The sequence below is a fragment of the Neoarius graeffei genome, chromosome 23 (assembly GCF_027579695.1).
Source record: "Neoarius graeffei isolate fNeoGra1 chromosome 23, fNeoGra1.pri, whole genome shotgun sequence".
Taxonomy (NCBI): domain Eukaryota; kingdom Metazoa; phylum Chordata; class Actinopteri; order Siluriformes; family Ariidae; genus Neoarius; species Neoarius graeffei.
The window spans coordinates 41,532,311-41,545,223 of record NC_083591.1 but is presented as its reverse complement, the minus strand read 5'-3'; the positions used below and the strand labels follow the sequence as shown (position 1 = coordinate 41,545,223).

Below are 12,913 nucleotides of genomic sequence, written 5' to 3'. Positions count from 1 at the left end.
GTGAGACTTGTGACTGAGATATCCCGAATTTTTCAGCCACTTTGCTTTGTGAAATACCCTTGTCCAACTCACTGATAACTTCATATTGTTTGGAAATATCCAAGTCAGTCCTACTACGTTGTTTCGACATCGTTACTACTTAAAACTAAAGTGATTTTCCCATCTTGCTTCGCGTACCTGCTTCCGGGTAAACAATGCGCTGATTCGTCGGAAATTAGGTCGTCCACTCAGCATTCACGAAAGTAGGTGACGACACTACACTGACGTCATAACCGGAGATTCCATGGAATCGCGTGTGCTCTGCGCATGTGCAGAAGATGATTGATGGGAAAATACCCTGTATTGTTATGCAATAAACCGATCAGTTGGAAGGTTTTTGCCATGAATTTTTATGCATACCGTATAAGCGATATATGCGATTAACCGATATGCAATTAACCGATCAAATTTGTATATGAATAATGGGGAATGGTTTGTGGTTTTCTACTTCTTATGCAAATAAGCGATTTATGCGATTAACCGATATGCAATTAAGTGATATGATCTGTATTAGTTGGACACGAATGACACCGCGATCACAGACTCACTCTAGAAGTTGCAAAGAGAAGTGAATGGATTAGAAATTAATTAGAATTCAATCGTTCTGAACCCAGCACAGTACTAAAATGATGTATAACAATGTAAGTCCTGAAATCAGACCTCTCACCTCTCTTGGAGCGTTGGGATGAATGGCGTGAGATGTGGGAGCCGCCGCTGGAGCTCTTGCGTCGCTGGTATGTGCGTTGTTCAGGTTGGCGCATGTGCACATGCTGTGTGGATTCAAAGTCCGTTGAACTTCCCAAGTTGAATTTCATAAATCGAAGGGGCGAGCTCTTCTTTTTTGTCTCTGCTGGTATCACCACTGCTATTTTATCTTCATCCTCGGACTCGTCACGGTGATGAGAGGCGTCTCTTTTTGTCTCGTTGGGGTCGTCCTCGTCCCACAGACCATGGCACTGAAGGAGTAGTGTTTAAAAACAATCACTGGACTTTAGGATGGACAACTGTACATTTCTAAAGAGATGCACAAACGTGTGTGTGCAAATAAATGGAGCTACAATGGGTTGAATCTAAAGATTAAAATCAAAGGATATGGAAATGATTTGAGATAAGCACCCTGAGGATTGAGCGATGGAAGAAGAGAGCAAGCAGCTGAACAAGGTCATAATGCACATAACCGTCTTTTTTTTCCACGCCAATGATGTTCGGTAGGTGATAGGGCTTCTTTCTGTTCACCTCCAGGTTCTGGTTAAAGGGGAAAAAGCTGAACTGGAAGAAGTATTTGATGACGATGGTAACCTAAAGGAATAAGTTGAAGCCATGTTTACTCACTGACAGCACTTCAAATGAAATTCAGTTCAGTGTTAATTAGCAAGACCATCAAATTTATGTTGGGTTACACTTGCAATAAATGTCCATAAGTTATGAGCATATTAAATAATGGAAAATGATGGAACTTGAACTTGCCTCTGTGTAAATGATGGCAGTCATCCAGAAGCGTTTGCTGGGCCGCGGAACAGACAGCATGGCCCACAGGAAGATGAGGATAGGCAACACCAACGTGGCCATGGAAGCCGAAATCATGTGGTTGAGGATGATGACCAGGTAGCAAACCATCTCAGAGTGAGCCACTAACAGGTTGTAGAGGGCGTAGCAAAGCTTCAGGCCCAGCGGCTGGGACTTGTAGAAGCGCTCCGAGGCATCCAGTTCCTCGTCATAAAACATTCTGGGAAAATTGTGGGAAATAAAATTTGGTTGTGAAAGGGCTTCTTGCGAAGAGGCAAGAATATCAACTGTGAAACTGTGTATATCTAAATTTATTCTATCCACATTCACTGGATATGAGTAATCACGCGCTCTGATTGGCTACTCTACTACTAGGATATCAGCTCACATACCGTGAACAGAGAAGAACAAAATGGCGGAGCGTGTTGCTGAACCAACCGAGGATGAAATAAAAACTCTCCTCGAAAACAAAACCCCAACAATTGTTATCAAGTATTTAATCCATCCATAGCCACTTATCCTGTTCTACAGGGTCGCAGGCAAGCTGGAGCCTATCCCAGCTGACTATGGGCGAGAGGCAGGGTACACCCTGGACAAGTCGCCAGGTTATCGCAGGGCTCAAGTATTTAAAAGAAACAGAAATAGCTAAAATATAGTTTTTTCCCCCCAATATTTCCTGTTCCACACTCCAGCCCAGTCAGTGGTGGTAATGCAGCTTTAAGTTGGATTACCAAACACCAAAAAACCCTAAAAAAGAAGAGAAGGAAGAAGAAGAACCCCCCCCAAAAAAAAGCAACAAAATATGGAATAAAAGTATTTGATGGTAAGAACCATCTTTTATATTTCAAGAAATATTATTATAGCATTTTTCACAAATCGCTACTGTCATTTCGCCGGTTTGTTTACAGTCTAAGTGAAAATGATTTTGTCGGATGTTTTGTATAAAGTTTTATTTATCGAATTTGCAAAAATTAAAAATAAAAATGCTCCGTTTCTCAAAATCCAGTGAATGTGGATTGAATAAAAGAGTTATTCCACTCAATGTCGTCGTACATGAGCTGATACCCGACGAGCTGCGTAGCACCGAGTCGGCTATCAGCTCATGTATGACTCGATTTCATGGAATAACTGTTAATTATTCATTTAGTGTTACTTCTAAACAATTATTGTGTTTTTGACTACTGGATCTCATAATGAAAGGGTCCATGGCTTCAAAAGGTTTGAGAACCCCTGGTTTAATTAACCTTACGAATAGGTTTTATGATACGATTGTAAATGGTACACAAATCATTATGGACCTTCACGCCTTTCAGTAGAACCAATAAAGCTCCCTGGATAAGTAGGGATGCTCGCTGCTTACTAGACGTAACTGTGATGCTTTCCAAGTCTTACTTGTTGAGCAGCAGCTCACTAGCCGTGAGTTCGGTGGTTTGCGAGGGCAGCAGTGCCTCGTCCGACAGTAGGTCTGATCTGCTGTCTGAGGTCATCAGCATGAGCTGCTTTTCTTCATCACTCTCCTGTGAGTCGACTGAGAGACGATCGAAGCTCACTGCTTTGCTATAGCTGGGTGGGACTTCTGCATCTGATGTGTTAGGGACGTCCATGTCTGGGGTAAAAAGCTGGCTGCACGTCCTCTCTGCTGGCACCAGCTCTGGTTCTGAGGATTCGCCGTCCTCTCTCCTGGGGCTCTGAGCTTTGCCATCATCTTCTGTCCTGTCCTGCTCCTCTTCCTCATGATCCTCAGATTCCCATTCTGTTTCTTCAGGCTTTTCTTCCTCTCCATGTTCTTGCTCTTCTTCAGGCTCAATGGAGTGCCAGGGGCCTGTCTCTGCTTCCTCAACATGTTCAGGTCTTTCATCGCAGGGATGTATGTGATCTTGCTCGTCCTCCACTTCATCGATGGTGTCGTTGGTACCTTGCCTTGAGAATAAAGTGACGCACTGAGTGGCCTCGCTGTTGAAAACATAGAAAACACACAAAGGCGAGGAAGCCACTGGTAAACTAAGGCTGTTTTCTCACATAGTTCAGTAGCATTGTATCATGCTCCTTTGGCTAGGTTGGGTAAGGTAAATAGAGTAGGGATATCAGGACTCATTTCCTGTCACATTGGCCCATGTATTTCTAAAATGCATTGTTTTCCCTCTGTGCCATGAGGCTATGAGTCTGCATATCAGGTGAAAATTCAAATTCAATCCAAGCTGCTTGAAAGTGCTCTCACTGAATTCAGAACTGAATGCTAAACAACATACTTTTTACAGAATTAAAATATATGTTTATACGTTCTTGAGATATTACAAATAAAAAATGGCTTAATTTTTCGAAAACTGCCGTAATATTCTGTATGAGGATCACATGGTCCAAAGTGAGCCTCATTAACCAATGAGATCAAAGTTTTTTTCCTAATAACTCAGGGATGAGAGTGGGTGGTCACCAAAAAAAAAAAAAGCAGAAAACAAGATGGCGCCCGAAGCCGGGGGTCTGGGAGGGATACCCCCCCAGGAAAAGTTTGAAAAATAAGGCCTTATAAACCACTTTTCCTGCAATCTGAGCTGTAGTAGATAAAAAATCTGTTGTCTTTTTTATATATTTACATGAAAATATGTTTCAAATCAATAGGAGTATTGTTTGAATTCAAAATAAAATCACATTCTACATTCAAGGATATGGTTATAATTTATGATCAACAAAAATGACAAACTAAATTCACATTAAACGTAAGTTTTATTAACTATCAAAATGTTCATATATTAAATAAAATTTCTTAGGGAGAAAAGGTCAGTCACCCTATGTCCTCATTAGTTGCATATGATTTCAAAAAGTCTTTTGAAATATTTAAGTTTTCAAAACTGTCAGCATTAATTCAGATTTACTGACCATCATGTACATGTTCAATATATTAAATCAAATGAATGCTAAGTTTATGGGATAATGTCTATGTACACTTTATACAGTTATTTATAGTTCACAGTCACTTCTCATTTTCATTTAATCATTTCGACGACTTCTTCAGCCTTTTGGCCAAAGACAAGAGCTTGTCAGTCCTCTCTGTTTTTTATACCAGCATCGATTTCACGTACCTTCGCTTCGTCTCGCTTGTCAATTGTATTCGGCATTTTGAGTAAAAAAGCCGATACGAAAGAGAAACGCATTTTTGAAGCGCAGCGACGATGAACATGTGCAAGTTTCGATAAAATAGAACAGATGCGGGTACTTTTGTAAGAACTGTTATGATTGGCTTTTGTTCTCTCCCACACTCTTGTAAGAACTGTTATGATTGGCTATCATGCTCTCGCCAGCGATGTTTTGGCCAATTACATTGTAGATAACGTGTATTCTACCGCGAGACTTAGCGAGACTAAAGATGGCGAAAATGTAAACATGTAACATCGTCGTACGCTTGAGTATCACGAAGGAACATACCCCAACCCCCCTCAATGAAAAAAAAACAAACAATCTCAACGGATTTGGCATAATATCGATTTTTGCTCAGAAAAAGCGGAAATCCGCCAAAAAGCGGAAAACTCTCATCCCTGATAACTTTTTTATTTTTCAAGATATTTACATGGAAATTGGCAGGCACATAGATGGTTGTATACTGAATAAAAAGTTTGAAAAATGAGTCAAAACAAATCATGCAAATTAGTATTTAATTAGTTTAATTATGCTAATTGGGTAAAACGTTAAATCGGCACGATCTCTTCTTCAAAGTTTCACCAAATGGCTTTATTTGTGCAATATAAAGCTGATCTTAACTTTCATTTATACATCACAAAGAAGGAGAAATCAACGTTAATTATAAAATATGCATAAATAAGCACTGAATGTCTCACATCTACCATTCTCTATCAGAATAAAAAAGTAATAAACAAATATTTCTAATACCCTCGTTGTGCTCTGTAGGGCTTTGTATTTCTAAATAGGGCCTACTAGTGTTTAGATGAAAGAATATAAATGATTATTTCGATTAATAGTCACAGTTTTCAAGGCGAACCTCGAAAAACTGTGTGAACCACATCCAATAAACAATTCACATTAACTGAATTGAAATTGACACTCGCGTTTCTAACTTCCGGTATTTTAAAATACATCATTCCGACCACTAAGATCTCAATATTTTTCATCAAAACAAATACAGTTATATTCTAATCTAAATAGTTATTTATTTACATTAATATCAGTTTGATTTGAAAAAAAAAAAAAGTAGGTAAAACTATGAAAACTCACTTCAAAATCTCCTGTGAAGCATAACATCAAAACTAGCTGACGGAAAATTTTGCTGTATACGTCATCAGAAACAGTGAGAGTGAGAGAACATCCCTATAAAAGTTATCTGATTGATATTCACGAGTAATTCAGTCAGAAACCGATCAGAAGAGAGAGAGAGCCTGAACGCTTCCCCGTGACTCAAAAAGCACCGGCAGTTTCCTGACATCACGCGAACAGAGTTTTTACTCTGTTGTACCAACTTCAACCTGCCGTTACTCCCAAAGTACTGAACAGATCTTAACGAGATGAATTTCTTTGGAAAGCAGAAATTATAAGCTTTTTAATGATACTGTTCATGATAGAAAATATTCAAGAGTTAAGCAGTGACAGATTTGGAAACTTAGATGAGCGTCTGCATGCACAATTTTCACAGCACGGCCAGCGAGTGTCTGATATGCCTAACTATGAGGCATGATTTGTTTCAAAGACATTCAAGTCTTTCAAGTCCTGAGGAGTCATTTTACTTTCAAAATTCTCCTTTGTTGAGAAAGTAGGGGCCTTAATTTTAGTTATTACATCAACTTTAACTGCATTTCTTTAAAGATAGAACAAATAGGAACCTAAGGATGGGCATGAGGAGTGGAGATGGGTGAGGATGCGTAATAGTGTTAAAGACCTGGAGATGTTGCTGCTGCCACTGTCTACAGAGGAGTTGGACATGTCCATGCTGTTCATTTTGTGCAGCCTGGGGCGAGCGCGTTCGCTGGTTTTTGGTACATTTTGAGGTACATCATCCAGGTCGTCCAGTGTGGACTGGCGGGAATAGAGCATGGTTGCCTCTGTGAATGCACTGGAATGGAGATGGATGGCAATATGGAAGAAGAAGAAATGAATTAATGAATTAATGAATGGACTAATATGATGCTACTGTATATGTTCACAAGGTTGCTATAAAAACACACCTGACTGTTTCTCAATTCCATCATAGACATTTTCACTGTCACTATCTTCATTGTCTTAACTCAAATGATTCAACTTACAAGCTTTATAATATTATCATCAATAAGCTTTAGTGATATTCAAGGTAAAGGAAACCCCTAATGTGTAACACATTAATACCAAAAACAATGAAAGACACATGGCACATGGCTACTTAAGGGAGTAGGCTCCCAAGTATTCGAGCATCCTTTAGCAAACATGACATTAGCCTGTAAACTGTGGAAGTTGAGAAATAAAAAATGAGACCGTCAATAACGGCGTAGCTCACTCCGGCCCCGTCTAGTCCAGAAGGAACGATCTAAAGTGGGCCACCTTGCGCAACAAATGTTGCAAGCTATATACAGAAGCTAGATACACCCTAGGAATACCGACCTATTTGCCAGAAAGAATTCAAAACGGTGAGGAATTGACCGAGAAGAAGCGATTTTTGTTGAACTGCTTGTTAAGGCTTAATTAGTCCATAACTTCATTAATAATCGTAATTAAGCAAATCTGGGTAGAAGTTATATGCACCCTAGGTACCCCTACCTTCATGCCAGAAAGAATCAAAATCAGTGAAGAACTGAGGGAGAAGAAGTGATTTGTGTGGAAACTGCTCGTTCGGGCTAAATTGCTCCAGATCGTCATTATTAATTGCAATTATGCAAATTTGAATAGAAGCTATATGCACCCCAGGCAGGCCTACCTTCCTGCTAAAAGGAATAAAAATTGGTGAAGATTTGAGAGACAAGAAGCGACTTTTGTGAAACGTCGATGACGGCGGACGGACAATGGACGACGAACAACACGTGACAGCATAAACTCATCACCTGTCAGCCAGATGAGCTAATAACAATTAACACAAATTAGTGTGTTACTTTTCACCGAAATTCCTTCATAATCCTATTCTTAGTCACGAAAATGGTCATAAATGTATTTCACGGCAACATGGAAATTACATTAATGTGGAAAGATTGTTCGCTAGTAGATTGTACTTTAAATGATAAAGCTAAATAACAAATTTGTGTTATCATCACCGCTCTTGCCGCTGTTTGATACCCAGCTGAAATGCACAAGTATGTCACACGTTCCAATTTAACTGTACAGATGAGAAAAACAACTGTGAATTTATTTTGTATATTTCCTCATTTCATCCCTTTGAAATTAATTTCTGGTTAAGCCACTCCCAGCACAACACACAATGTGCTTCTGAATTGTTTGAAAAGCGAGTGTGATTTACATCCAGTACAGCAAAATATGCACCATATTTCTATTTGGAAGATATTTTGGGAGCAGAAATCGAGTGGATGTTCCTAAACACAGCATTACGTCAGGTCAAGGGATGAGAAAGGAAAGGTAAAGAATTTGATTTGAACATAAATTTGATCATGTAATGAAAAATGTAAGAAAGCGTGATGGAATGCACTGATGAATGAAATGCCCATGATCCTGTCTCTCTCTCTCTCTATATATATATATATATATATATATATATATATATATACACACACACACAACCGTTCAAAAGTTTGGGGTCACCCAGACAATTTTGTGTTTTCCATGAAAAGTCACACTTTTATTTCCCACCATAAGTTGTAAAATGAATAGAAAATATAGTCGAGACATTTTTCTGGCCATTTTGAGCATTTAATCGACCCCACAAATGTGATGCTCCAGAAACTCAATCTGCTCAAAGGAAGGTCAGTTTTATAGCTTCTCTAAAGAGCTCAACTGTTTTCAGCTGTGCTAACATGATTGTACAAGGGTTTTCTAATCATCCATTAGCCTTCTGAGGCAATGAGCAAACACATTGTACCATTAGAACACTGGAGTGAGAGTTGCTGGAAATGGGCCTCTATACACCTATGGAGATATTGCACCAAAAACCAGACATTTGCAGCTAGAATAGTCATTTAGCACATTAGCAATGTATAGAATGGATTTCTGATTAGTTTAAAGTGATCTTCATTGAAAAGAACAGTGCTTTTCTTTCAAAAACAAGGACATTTCAAAGTGACCCCAAACTTTTGAACGGTAGTGTATATATATACTGTATATACAGGCCCGCCGACAGGGGGGGACAAACGGGTATGTTGTCCCGGGCCCAGGAATGGGGGGGGGCCCAGAACTGGGCTCTCATGAAGTTGTGATTATTTTATTTCATTTCAAAATGTGTTGATTTGGGGGAGAAATGTGCTATATTTGCATTCAATAAATGATTTCTAGATCTTTTACCTTTATTGTCTTTGAAAAAGGTGTCAACAACCCCCTACCACCCCAATGCAAAAATAGTTTGGTCTGACTCTTTGATTAAGGGGAAAAAACGACATCGTTCGATCATAGCGCTTCGACAATCAGCGTGCGTGCCATTTGCCAACATGCACAAGTCAGGAGCACAGAAAAGAAAAGAAAAGAAAAGAGAAAAAGAGAGGAAGAAACCAAGAGACTCAGGGGCTCACTGCATAAATATTTTAAAAAAGATTCGGATGATGCAGCAGGTACTAGCAAAGGCAGTGGGGCAGCTGAGCCAGGTAAGACCAGTGTTGGGCACGTTACTTTCAAAAAGTAATTAGTTATAGTTACTAGTTACTTTTCCCAAAAAGTAACTGAGTTAGTAACGGAGTTACTTTGTCATAAAAGTAACTAATTATCAGGGAAAGTAATTATTCCGTTACATTTTGTTCCCCCTCAAAAAAAATTAAATTCAATTAGTGTAATCATAATAAAAGTGAATGTTAAATGTGTTTAATGACTGAAATGGACACTTAACAGAACCAATTAGTAACGTTATCTACACTATATTAATATTTTTGTGGGACAATGTGAGATAAGACATCTATCAAATGTAATATATTTTTGTAGTTATTAAAATTATGTTACTAATTACTGGCCACTGACGAGGACAAACGCTTTGTTCCTCGACATAATGTGCATTGCACGTAAACACTCTTGCCTTTTATTTCAAGTAATGAAAAGTCCTGGCTGTATTTCCAATGTGAAAGTGCAGTGCTGGGCTGACCGCTCGCCATCGCTGGGTCTTCCGATTGAAAGAGCGCGCAGTAGTGCAGTAGGCGTGGCCTACCTACGTATGTTGTCCAAATCTACTCCGATTGGCTTACTGTGCCGTTGTCTCTTGTCTCCCCGCCCCACATGAAAGCAGAGTAAAGAAAGGCTGAACGAGCAGCGTGCCAGATGAAAACAGCTTTAATAAAGTAACGCATAGTATTTTATTGTAAGTAACGGGAACGGCGTTATAACGATGTAAAAAGTAATTATTTAGATTACTCGTTACTAAAAAAAGTAACGCCGTTAGTAACGCCGTTTATTTCTAACGCCGTTATTCCCATCACTGGGTAAGACACAGCCAACTTTTTCCAGCCCCGTAAAGTAACCCCAACCAAGGCACGCGCGGCACGCAATTCATGTTACAAACGAGGGGAGAGCAAGTCACACTGAACACCATATCAAACGCACAGGGCATTGAATCATTTCATAACCACAACGGCTTAATAACATTGTGTTTCGTATATCTGATTGAAGCTAAGAATATTCACATTAGCCCGCAATCATATCCCACCGTTTCTCGAGCGGTGTGTTCTTCTCTGCTTTTCACACTGGACAGTACGCACACACGCACAACAAAAGTCCGGCGCATTGCATTTCGCACCTGAATCGTTGCAGACTAAGGAAATGTTAAAATGTTAAAACTGTAAAAATGTTGAAATGCTAAAATGAAATGGTTGTTGACCGGTTGAATGGTTTTTGAATACCTGTCATTTAAGGGTTGGAGTGAGTAGAGACTGGGATAAGAGAGGTGGGTGTGTGTGTGTGGGTTGGCCCGGGGGGGTTGTTAGGGGGGGCCCATTCAGAGCATTTTGTCCCGGGCCCAGCCAAAGCTGTCAGCGGCCCTGTGTATATATATATATATATATATATATATATATATATATATATATATATATATATATATATATATATATATAAATAAAACACTGAAATAAAAGTCCTTTTGCATGACGTCATTAACTGCTGAAAGTTGTCCTTTTCTTAAAAAAGTTTATTATGTGCAGTGTTAAGATTTTCCAAAGACTGAATTTTGCATCAAAGACTGTATCAGTATCATAATAAGAGTAATATGTTATTTTATAGTATTAATGCACACAAATGGTGACACAAATATACATATACTGTACCTAGAGATGGTGTCTCGGGATGCCATAGAGTCCTGGCTCTCTAACGTGTAATTTCTGCGCCTTCGCAGGGGTTTCTGAGAGCCCGAGATCGAATCCTCCTCACTGATCCGATCCAATCCGGACTCACGTGACGCATTCAGACGCATCTGCTTCTGGTAGTACACGTGGATGCTCTCACGTGACGGTACATTGCCCTGTAGGATCAGAGTGAAAGTGAGCTTCTGCTAAGAATTTCACACATGTACAAAAAAAAAAAAACAGCAAAAAACAATCACTGGGCTCAATGTACAATTCACAAACTCACAGGAATCAAAACTTTTTAATTTTATTTACAACCCCAATTCCAAAAAAGTTGGGACGCTGTGTAAACTATAAATAAAAACAGAATGCGATAATTTGCAAATCATGGAAATTCATTGAAAATAGTCTAAAAACAACAAATCAAATGTTGAAACTGAGAAATTTTATTGTTTTTTGAAAAATATATGCTCATTTTGAATTTGATGTTGGCAACACATTTTAAAAAAGTTGGGACAGGGGTATGTTTACCACTGTGTTGCATCACCTCTACTTTTAACAACACTCTGTAAATGTTTGGGAACTGAGGAGACCAACTGCTGTAGCTTTGAAGGAGAAATGTTGTCCCATTCTTGCCTGATATACAATTTCAGTTGCTCAACAGTTCAGGGTCTCCTTTGTCATATTTTGCGCTTCATAATGCACCAAATGTTTTAAATGGGAGACAGGTCTGGACTGCAGGCAGGCCAGTTTAGCACCTGGACTCTTACTACAGAGCCATGCAGTTTTAATATGTGCAGAAAGCAGTTTGGTATTGTCTTGCTGAAAGAAGAAAGGCCTTCCCTGAAAAAAATGTTGTCTGGATGGCAGCATATTGCTCTGAAACATGTATATATCATTCAGCATTAATGATGCCTTCCCAGATGTACAAGCTACACATGTCATGTGCACTAATGCACCCTCATAGGTACCATCACAGATGCTGGCTTTTGAACTGTGCACTGATAACAAGCCAGATGGTCCCTCTCCTCTTTAGCCTGGAGGACGTGGTGTCCATGATTTCTAAAACAAAATTCTACTTTTGATTTGTCAGACCTTGGGACAATTTTCCACTTCGCCTCAGTCCATTGTGAAAGAGCTCGGGCCCAGAGAAGGTGGCGGTGTTTCTGGATATTGTTTATATCTGATTTTAACTTGCATTAGTGGATGCAGTAATGAACTGTTTTCACAGACAATGGTTTTCTGAAGTGTTCCTGAGCCCATACAGTGATTTCCACTACAGACACGTGTCTGCTTTTAATGCAGTCTCTCCTGAGGGCCTGAAGATCACAGGCATCCAGTGTCAGTTTTCAGCCTTGTCTCTTGCATACAGAGATTTCTCCAGATTCTCTGAATCTTTTAATGATATTATGTACCATAGATGATGTGATCCCCAAATTCTTTGCAATTTTACATTGAGGAATGTTATTCTGAAATTGTTGCACTGTTTGCCCACGCAGTCTTTCACAGAGCGGCGAACCCCTCCCCATCTTTACTTCTGAGAGACTCCGCCTCTCTGGGATGCTCTTTTTATACCCACTCATGTTACTGACCTGTTGCCGATTAACCTAATTAGTTTGTTTTTTTTAGCATTATAAAACTTTTTCAGCCTTTTGTTGCCCCTGTCCCAAAGTTTTTGAAATGTGTTACTGACATCAAATTCAAAATGACCATATGTTTTTCAAAAAACAATACAATTTCTCAGTTTCAACATTTGATATGCTGTCTTTGTACTATTTTCAGTTAAATATAGAGTTTCCATGATTTTCAAATCTTCAAATTCTGTTTTTATTCATGCGTTACACAGTGTCCTAACTACGGTGGTGTAGTGGTTAGCACTGTCGCCTCACAGCAAGAAGGTCTGGGTTCGAGCCCCGTGGCCGGCGAGGGCCTTTCTGTGTGGAGTTTGCATGTTCTCCCCGTGTCCGTGTGGG

At 39.4% G+C, this 12,913-nt stretch overlaps 1 protein-coding gene across 3 annotated transcripts in view; it reads right to left on the bottom strand.

Annotated features, from left to right (window-relative positions):
• The window catches only part of LOC132871732 (piezo-type mechanosensitive ion channel component 2), a 217,232-nt gene that overhangs the window by 46,584 nt on the left and 157,735 nt on the right, over positions 1-12,913 (bottom strand). For all 3 annotated transcript variants that reach the window (XM_060906188.1, XM_060906189.1, XM_060906190.1), the window contains 6 exons: positions 10,923-11,116; positions 6,428-6,601; positions 2,938-3,498; positions 1,507-1,765; positions 1,156-1,338; positions 707-995 (listed from right to left, as the gene is read on the bottom strand). In XM_060906188.1, the coding sequence (XP_060762171.1) occupies positions 707-995; positions 1,156-1,338; positions 1,507-1,765; positions 2,938-3,498; positions 6,428-6,601; positions 10,923-11,116 (1,660 nt within the window). The remainder of the gene's footprint in view (positions 1-706; positions 996-1,155; positions 1,339-1,506; positions 1,766-2,937; positions 3,499-6,427; positions 6,602-10,922; positions 11,117-12,913) is intronic.